Source organism: Centroberyx gerrardi, chromosome 23, assembly GCF_048128805.1.
Source record: "Centroberyx gerrardi isolate f3 chromosome 23, fCenGer3.hap1.cur.20231027, whole genome shotgun sequence".
NCBI classification, from domain to species: domain Eukaryota; kingdom Metazoa; phylum Chordata; class Actinopteri; order Beryciformes; family Berycidae; genus Centroberyx; species Centroberyx gerrardi.
In genome coordinates this window covers 10,856,503-10,866,446 of record NC_136019.1, presented here as the reverse complement: position 1 = coordinate 10,866,446, position 9,944 = coordinate 10,856,503, and the positions used below count along the sequence as shown (strand labels likewise).

The 9,944-nt window shown below is 42.8% G+C and overlaps 2 protein-coding genes across 2 annotated transcripts; one reads left to right on the top strand and one right to left on the bottom strand.

Moving 5' to 3' along the window:
* Nucleotides 1-1,845: 1,845 nt before the first annotated feature.
* Nucleotides 1,846-3,889, bottom strand: LOC139919671 (RING finger protein 227). Its single transcript, XM_071909467.2, has 2 exons — nt 3,356-3,889; nt 1,846-2,503 (listed from the first exon to the last, which is right to left on the bottom strand). The coding sequence occupies exons 1-2, from the start codon at nt 3,804-3,806 to the stop codon at nt 2,445-2,447; spliced, it is 510 nt and encodes a 169-aa protein (XP_071765568.2). The 5' UTR covers nt 3,807-3,889; the 3' UTR covers nt 1,846-2,444.
* Nucleotides 3,890-8,396: 4,507 nt separating this feature from the next.
* On the top strand, nt 8,397-9,050 carry LOC139919680 (uncharacterized). Its single transcript, XM_071909477.2, has one exon. It carries the CDS (start codon nt 8,397-8,399, stop codon nt 9,048-9,050), a length of 654 nt encoding a protein of 217 aa, XP_071765578.2.
* Nucleotides 9,051-9,944: the final 894 nt, after the last annotated feature.

Sequence of the window (9,944 nt, the reverse complement as noted above, 5' to 3'; positions counted from 1 at the left end):
TTGTGGAATGAACTAGGCCTACTAGGTGTGCTGTACTGTCTGTCAAAGGCGCCACCATTTTGAATGATCACAAATCCACCCGGTTTACTGTTTTGGTCGCTTGGTGCCTGTGAGTGAGACAGAAGGTGCTGGTTCACTCTGGCTTGCTGCCTCTCAAAGGTTTGTCCTCTGAGCTGAGAGGAAGCAGTGTAGATGCTGCCGGCCGGCTTCACTCCACCTGAGCTGTAGCCGCTCTGCATCCTGATGATTCTCGGTTGGGAATTAATGCGTCTGTCATCTTGGCTGTTTCGATCATAACTGACGCTGCCTTTCGTAGACTGCACAGTGTTTGATTGATGGTCAGTGAAGAAATAGTCTCTATCAGAAGGTTTCTTGATAGACTCAGTATCACTTTTAGTTCCAGTTTTGAGTCCAGTCTGGACTGACAGCAGACCAGCAGTGAAGGGATGAGGACGGCTGTAAGGATCATACAAAGGTCTCAAGATATTGTGCTTCACTCTGCTTTCCTCCTGGGTTGTTATGGCACTGGCTGAAAGGTGAAAACAAGGGCAAAATAAGAAAAATAAATGTTTTTATCTTTCAAATGGCATAACTTATCCTGACAACTCATTCACATGGTGTGGTAGAAAGATATCTGAAGAAATGCAGATGTAGAGACAATATATAAACAATATGTAAATCCTTCTGGTTGAAGTCCAGGTTTAATTCTTTAAAGTTGTGTTGCTTAATGAAATGATAATATATTTAGTGGTAAACCTCATATTATAGCCTCATTTCATACCCTAACTGGTTAAATATAATGTGAAATTACAATGTCACCATGCCACAAGATCAAGTACACTTCCAAATGTAGGATACATGCCTTGTTGTCATATCTCTCCTGCTCTCTAAATAAAATCCTTATTCCCTAAAATAGTTTTACAAAATATACCAGGGTACAGTTGACTTGCCTTGTTAAACACATGCCAAATAAACCAATACCAATGTTATTGTTAAACAGTCAGCTATAGCATAAGTAGGTCAGCCTACATCTGAACCCTTCAACCAAAACATGCCGCATGACATTTTTTTAAAGGTTCAGTAAGATAAGCATTAGGTTATTTGCACATACTGTGATATATTTGCTCTTACCTCTTGCAGCAGCTGCACAGACCAGCACACAGACAAACAGGAGTCTGCAGAGAAAAATGCTCAAAGGAGTTGATGCAATTCACAGAAATCAAAAGGTTGCGAATCAAATGATCACCATCCCTCTCCCTGTTTTATGTTTCAGAGTCAAACATTTCTGCAAAGTGTCTGCAAAACGACTGGATATTTACCTTGAACAGAGAAGAAAACTGCCTGGCATGATTGACAGCTGCCACCCTGAGTTTGTATATAATATGACTGTCAGATGAAAACATTAAAGAGAGATGTAATCCTGTTGTCAATCTATGCATCTTACTTGCCAAACAAACTAGTCATTTACAAGCCTTGATGCTCTGCTGCTGCTGCTGGTTGAGAGTCTGATTGAGGCAATTCTGTTCACCTGGAGGAGCTAAATCACTTCCTCAAGCTGTCAAAGTAGCTTAGTTTTCCTATTCCTAGACTATCTTAGCTATTATCATAGTTGGGTCATGCAGAATATTTCATCTTTTATTTTTTAAATGTTTTCTGAATTTGATTTTATATGTTTTAAGTAGGCCAGGCTATGCTGACCATGTTATCTGCAAGTGCAGATTAATTATTAGAGTGCACATGTTGACTGGCCTAACTCCCCACCCAATTTTATTTATTCATAATATCATTGTGCTGCATGTAGTCTTAGTCTCCATAGAGCTGAAAAGTGAGATGAAACGAGAGGCAGTGGTTTACTCATTTATTTTTCCTTAAATATGTAACAAACTCTTCAAAAATAAATACATTAATGTAAAGAATAAATATCACATATTATTGCATTAATAAGACTTTCAGCGTTAGCACCAACTATAAAAATAAGACATCTTTGATCATTCATAATGCACAATGGAATATAAATACATATATATTTTTTTAAGTTTCCATTGAGTCTAATGGTTAGCCTATATTGGTCCATCCTATTAGTGGGCTAACCTATGCATAGTAGTCTGTTACATCACCATACAGCCATCTTGATAGGAAAATAATCATATCATCATATCATATATAATCAGTGATTATAATCAAATGACAGCCACAGCCAATGAGCTGTGTATATGGTAAAGCATCATATTGGTAGGAAATGCATGTGATATCATGGGAATACTATGAATACAAGCTTTACTCAGAAAGCTACAAGGTTAATATGAATCATCTTGTTCATTCCACTCCTTGTCCATCGGTCTTGCCAGCAAGAAATCACCATCACTCCATGTTGAGAAAGATGTTTGGCTCATTGAGAATAATTAGGCATCACATTGTCCAGGATTTCTGAGGCTGCAGACTCCTCAAAACATGTAGCATGTCATCATGGCGATGTCCCTCAGATCACCATTGGTCATACAGTCTGTTGAAGGAAAAAAAGGATGCATGAGAAAACAGACTTTACTTTTTAAAGCTAAAGTGATCTTTATCATCTAAATTCACATCTGGGTTGGTAGTCACGTAGGCTATTAACTGTATTCTGTTATGTTACCTGTAAGACTAAATGTGTCAGACACTTGTGGAAAAGTAGAGGTTTAGCCTACTTCTGAGAAAACTTTTAAAGTGAAAGCGAGAAACTCAGAAGGCCATTAAATAGCCTAGTGAAAAGGAAAGGTGGAAAAGTGGAAAAAGTCCTAAACTTTGCAGTATCTGACTTTTTCCTTATCTGTAGGCTACTTTTATACCTCAAATATGGCACAGTGACCTGAGAGTAAGTGTAAATAATCAGAAACATCACTGAATCTGGGTAATCCCCGATGACGTCACCGATGAAATTTTTTTTTTTTTTTTTTTGGAGGTAACTAGTAGGCCTAGTTGTAATAGAATACATTTTTAAAGTAACCTACCAAACCCTGACATAGATAGTAAGAAGGCTAGGTCTTGTTGTCTATATTGTTGTTTGATGTAATCCCTTGAATTACGTTATAGTAGCCTATAGTTGCCTAAGTAGTACAAAAAAAATCAAAACCTAAATGAATAGCCTAGGCTACTGTTCATATTGTTGTTTGGTGGTCGATGTGGTCTCTGACTGAAGATTTACCCAACTTTTTATTACCACATCACTTGTTATACACTGTGCTGTCTGTTCCTTTTAGTAACTCCCTACAATTTGGTTGAAAACTCCCTCTACCCACATGAATCGCTCTGCCAACACAGAAGACATGACGACATGTAAACCCGGCGATTTATGAACCACAGTCTGCTGCCTACTTACGCACTCCGCCCCTCTGCCGGTTCATCTTCCCCCAAACTCGCTTCCACGACCGGCGGAGCCTCCCACCTCTGGAACCCGGGGACGACTCGCTCTCCTCGGCCTGGCTCTCGGGCAGCGTCCGCTCACAGTCACAATCTTTAGCGTCCTCGCCCTCGTCCTCCTCCTCCTCCTCCTCCTCAAGGACACCGGCGGCCACCAGGCGCTCAAGGACGCACTCGTCAACCCTGAGGGCCGCTCTCATCGTCCCCTCACCGGAGATAGATGTGATGTCTCGGCACAGCGGGCAGACGATTAATTTCTCCTGTCCCGGACCGGCCTCGGGTCCCTGGGGCCGACAGAGGGCCAGCAGGCAGCTCTCGCAGAAGCTGTGTTTGCAGTGGAGCTCTCTGGGACAGCGCCGGCCCGCGTTGTAGGATTGGTAACAAATTCCGCACTCAAGCTCTGAATACATCCTGGTGTCTGATAGGAGGGAAGTCTGGTGTGAGCTGTTCCCAGTAATTTACTCGAGGTTTGAATGAAGAGGTGAGCTGCCCGGGCTTATACAGCGTTGAACGAGGAAGCGTGGGAGGAGGAGGAACTCAGAGTTTGACAGTTTGCCAAAGACTTAGTATTGTAGTTCTTGGCTAAACATATGAATGACTAAGCTCCAAAAAAAACAAAACACATCACAAAGTCTGATGCAGTGAAACTCTAGGGACTATGACACACACACACACAGACACACACCCCAAACACACACCCACACACACACCATATATGGCACAAGTGTATCTATTCACCCCTCAACAAGACATGGATTTACTCACTGTTGACTTGATTTCTGAATCATTCTTCCACTCTGTAATTCAACACACACACTGTCCCACAATATGTGCTCCTGGCCACACAGGACAAAGTTACAGCCAGGTAGAAGTTGAGTAAATAAATGAGATCATGTATTGATCTGTCACTGGGTTTCAGCTGACTTGTCCAACAAGTTTAATCTTGAGGTGAGTATTTGTTTGAGCTACTAGAATCTCTGCTTTTCTTTTTTTCCCCTTCCTCAGCACAATCTAGCTTCATCTTCTTCCAGGCTTTCCCAGAAATCTCAGCAGATTTCCCCTCCCTTGTTACTGACACTCTGCAGGGTGTGTGTCGTATCAGTGACGTGACGTTACCTCTTTCGCCTCCATGGTAATCCCCAAACAAAGTCCTCCTATCAGATGTCCCAGCCCAGGCTCCTTTCATGGTGACTTCCGCCTCCTATGATCCCAGTCTCAGCCAAGAAGCAACGGATCTGTGTGTGTGTGTGTTTGTTCTATTGTCTCTTGTTGTTATTTGTAGATTAATTTCCCCCATTCTCCCAGTGCTGTACTTACTGTAAGAGTGTTTGGTTATGTGACAACCAAAGTAATTTCCAACCTGCTGTGTGATAAAGATAACACAAAGTACAAAGACAGGAGAATATTTAATGGGACATGAACTCATTCTGGTGATGCTTGAAAGACAATTTATTAACCTGACCTAAATCTTAAGAAAGGTCAGGCCTGTGTCTCTGGTGTTTCATTAAATGTGTGTCAGTATTTATAGCAGTATATTTGCTTATAGGATAACTTGTGATACAACAAGATCTGGTAAAAATACAGAAAATCCCAGCGTAAAAGTCCCTCCACAGTGAAAGGGTTTGGTACTTTTGTTGTTTGGCTTCATTTCCTCACATGGATTAAATAAGATCAACATGAGTGTTGTTCCCCCAACAACTAGGGACCAAATGACACCTAATGGTTTAAAAAGCAGAACAGTGTTGCCTGTCATATGCCAAGGCCTTCTCTTTAACCAGATAAAATCCCAAAGTGAGAATTTCCGATAGATTTTGAAACTACTTTGTGTTTTCTATCATTTTAACAAGAGACTTGTTATGTCACTTTAAGTCATTCTAACACTAGTGATCAGAGTTGGGTCGTAACAAGTTACATGTAATGAAATTACGGTAATCTGGATTACTCAGAAACCTGTTTGGGGAAAAGGTTATTTAAATTGTCAGATTATGTACACTAACATAATTTTACACACTTAAAATAATGTGAGATGTAAGTGATGATGATAATACTGTTTGAATATAGTGAAATGCAGTCTGTGAATTGAAATAGATTGTATTTTTAACTGAATATTGCTGTTGTTAGGTGAAAACGGTCCAAAATGTCAACTTTTCAGGAAAACCAGCCTTGTTTTCAGATTGACCACCATGCATTTTAGAGTGTATCCAATGGGTTTTAAAGGTTTCCATAAGTCTGAGCATTGTAGACCTTTCTCAGCCTATAGAGGAACATGTAATCCTTCAATTTAAGTTAAAACAAAGTTAAAAATTTGTTACAAGATCTTCACCCAACAACAATTATATTCAGCGTACTTTTAGAGAGTTCGAGTATTCCAGTAACCTGTAACGAATCAGTAACCTTGCCACTTCTATGTTTGTTATTATGTTCATTGAATTGGTAGCGTGGTGTAAGGAATGGTGAAGCCTAAAAAACATGTTCACACATGTGGATACCGGATTCAAGAGACTGCCAAACGAATAATGGGGAAATTGTCTAATGGCAAGCAGGGACAGGACAAGGTGGACACACAAGGAAATCATTTTGTCAGAGTGCATCTACTGTTACATGTTATGACTCATGTGGCTTTGTTTATCTGTGAACCACCCACATGTTAACACTTCAGAAGAAACACACACACATTAACTGTCCTTGACACTTGGGCCTCTCACTCTATACTTTCGCAACTGGCACCTACCAGAACTTGAGATGCAACACTAATGATGAAGGATATTCATAATTAAACTGAGAAATGGTCATATCCTGAGCCACATCTTGTTTTCCCTGCTATTTTGGACTTGCTATCTGACATGCTGACTGCAAAGGAAGCATGAGAAAATAATATATGAGTACAGTAAGAATTGCTGGGATCAAGAGAGTCTAGTCCGTCATTTTATGTCTGGTGTGTCCTGGTTACCTGCACGTTACCAGGGCGTTAATTACTGCTGAGGAAACCACAGAGGCGCCTCATGGGGACGGGACAGAGAGATGACAGGATGACTATAGGGAGAACGGGTAAAAATCAGGAGAGACAGAGAGAGAAAACAGAAGGGTTACCAGTGAGCCAGCACAGACGGATACAGAATATTAAGGAAGCAAGTGAGTGGTTAATGTTAACACACAGGCAGAGAGGGAGGAAGAGTTCCTGCCAGGATGAGATCTGCACCAACATGAGAAACATGAAGTGTCCCAGGGAAAACACCGGGAAAGGAGGTGGGCATCAAAGTGCACCCTGATCAAAGGGGTGTGCGGCGGGTAAGTGCCTCTCTTATCTGCTTCTTGGAGCGTAGTGATGGAGCGCTGCCAGTTTCGGCCTGGACTATTACACTCTCACCCAAACAGCTGGCCTACATAGACACAAAGAGGGTCATTTATTTATACACAGTTATTCCGCGCTGCTTAATCAGACCAGCGTACATCTGTGACGTTCCTCCTTCACAGCTGGATTGTCATTACAAATCGTGCGCATTTGGAATCAATTAATACGCTCATTGTTGAGGCAAAAGGATATTTTCAACCCCAGTATTTACTTTGGCTGCATGAAGTGCTTGCGTGCAAGTATGAGGAAAATGATTCAGACTTTCTGTTGCTATGGGCCAATACAAAAGAGATCCCATCTGCTAAGCAACAATTCCCCAGGCGTGAGAGAGGGTTGCCTTGTATTGTCCCATGTGAATAACGGATAGAGATAAAAAAAAAGTGTCAGTAAAGCAAAGCCCATCTAATGCTTTGTTCATAGGTTTTTTTGTACAGTAAACATTCAAATGCGTTGTATCACATATCCTATAAGGATCTATATGGTACAGTGTTAATTCACTCAACAGAATAGCATAACATATGTACTTTCTAATGTATTTTGGGCCTGTCCTTAATGCAGCTACCTATAGAAAGTCATGCACTAAGCTGTTTGTTGGCCCTTAGTTCTGTTACTGATTGACCTAATGTGACGACTAATTCGCTTTAGAGAGGAACAGTGTGTCCCAGACTGGCTGCTGTAAAGAGTGGAGGTGAGAACAGCAGTGAGGTGAACAAGATGTACACACACTGTCCCACTGGGTGCTCCCTGTTTGTAACCAATAGCCATACTCCAAATGTCACATTTGATGGGTTTATATTTGGCTCCTGTTCACGTGTAGGCCAGCAAATATCTGGAGCAGCGTAACTGGATCAGATCCAAGGAATTTATACCTAAACTGAACACACACACACACACACACACACACACACACACACACACACACGCACACACTTTTTATGGTGGCAAATTCTTTGGCATGTCTACCAAGCTCAGCAGTGTGCATTTTCTCCTGAGCCCGGGGCTTGTTGTTGGTGCCATGGCATTTTAACTGATCATTAGTGAGAAATACTTGAAATAAAACAAATCAGAGTGGAGAAAAGTGGGGATGCACACACACACACACACACACACACACACACACACACACACACACACACGCACGCAGAAAGTACCATGAAACTGAGTAATTACTTCCTGTCACAGCTCCTCTCAAGCTTTGTTTTGATACCCTAACTTCCTGGACGTGCTGAGTGTGTGTCTTGGAGGCTAGCACACACTACACACACCCCCACTACATCGGTCGGGGGTGGGGTGGTGGTGGTGGGGCGGGGGGCATGCTTAGACGCTGGATGGCTGAGTGGTTAAATGGATGAATGCTATGAGTCATGGTCTGTGGAATCTCTTCATAAAACTGAGAAGAAACACAGCAGCATCCTCAAGGGAGCAGATCCTGGCTTTTTAAACTCCAGCTAAGCGTCTGGAGTCCTCTTTATTTCTGCTACTCTTTACACGCATATGTAGTTCAGAGTATAGTTTAGTTAAAAGCAGATGATCTTGAAGATGTTTTCTCTTTACAGATTACACACCATCCTCTGTGCCTGAAAAGCACTGCTAAATCGTCCATCCCTAAACTCCCACAACAACGTCTGTCTCCCCGCTCCTCCCCACCATGACCGGGGACCCTGCGCCCCCCTCAGCACCCCACCAGGGGGAGCCAGCTGCTACGGGACCCAGCCCCAGCCCTGGACCCCCTGGGGAGCCCATGGAGGTGGAATGTCCCATCTGCTACCAGGAGTACAACCAGTACAACAAATGCCCCCGGATGCTGGAGTGCCTCCACGTCTTCTGCACCGAGTGCCTCCAGAGGATCCAGCTCTGCCCCTGCGAGCCCCCGGACCCCCGCAGCCCGCCGGCCATCCCCTGCCCGCTCTGCCGCCACCTCACCCCGCTGGAGACCGGGGACGCCCTCTCCCTGCCCTGCAACTCCGTCATCCTGGCCAGGCTGCCCCCCGTGGCCTTCCGCCTGCCGGTGACGGTGGCGGCCCGCCTGGCCACCGTCACCCAGAGAGTCGTGCTCTCCCTGGAGGCGGACAGCCGGGACACCCGCTTCATCATCCTGCCCACCGTCAGCCTCCGGGTGCAGCAGATGCACCCGGACAGGCCGCGCGGCACCGCGCCGGGCCTGGTGGGAGAGGTGGAGGTGATGCAGCAGCACAAGAAGACGCTCCTCTGCGTGCAGCTGCTGGCGCTCATCTTCTGGGTGCTGTTTGTGATCACCTGCGTGATCGGGGTGGTGTTTGGGCCCACTCTCTTCAACAGATGAGGGGGGCAGAGCAAGGGGAGGCTCTCCATATCAGTCCCAATATAAATATAAAATACAAATACACTTTTCATCCCCTGCTTTTCTTGATGTTTCCTTGCAAAGGAAAGAAAGGCAGAGGGATGTGTATGTATTCCAAAATGCCTATATCTAATACCTCATACCTCATAACTTCATGGAAATTTGATCAATTATCAGTTCTGTAATTTGTAAACGATAACTGCTACTATTTGAAGAGAATCATAATAATCACAGGTTTCCATCAGTTTTGCATCTAACATAGGCTATTTTGGTATTTTTTCATCAGTTGTTGTTGGTGTGCATTTGGGTTGTGTTGTTTTTAAACTCAAGGATCACCATCATTTTATATGGGAAACAGCATTTACCTCCTTTTTTCAAAGCAGATATACTTCTTGATCTAAAATCATGATATACCCTTTAGTAAGCGGCATCAGGCTGAATCATGGAAATGGTATTTTAAGAGAAAATAAAACATGAATTCATGTTATTGAATTAATATTATTAATATATTTTTGATTACAATGGTTGGTTCACTTTGTGGTGATCGCTGACATGACCTCAACTTTTACCCACCTTTTTTAAAATTCATTTATTACAATATCACTGTTCATACTAACCCTCTATCATCTACTGTATGTTTGTTGCTTTTTCAGTTATAGACTGATGAAGAGTTCCCTCTAGTGGTAAAGTCAGAAATGGATGACCTGAACTGAGACCTGAATTATCTGAAGTGTAAATTAAAGAGTTAAAAACAAACCATGCAGGTTCTTCTGTAAGGTTTCATAAGCATGTAATTCAGAGCTGTGTTGTTTCTTATAGTTCTCTGTATCTCGCCTGTCCTACTTAACAATGTTATTACAGTTTATCTGGAGAGAC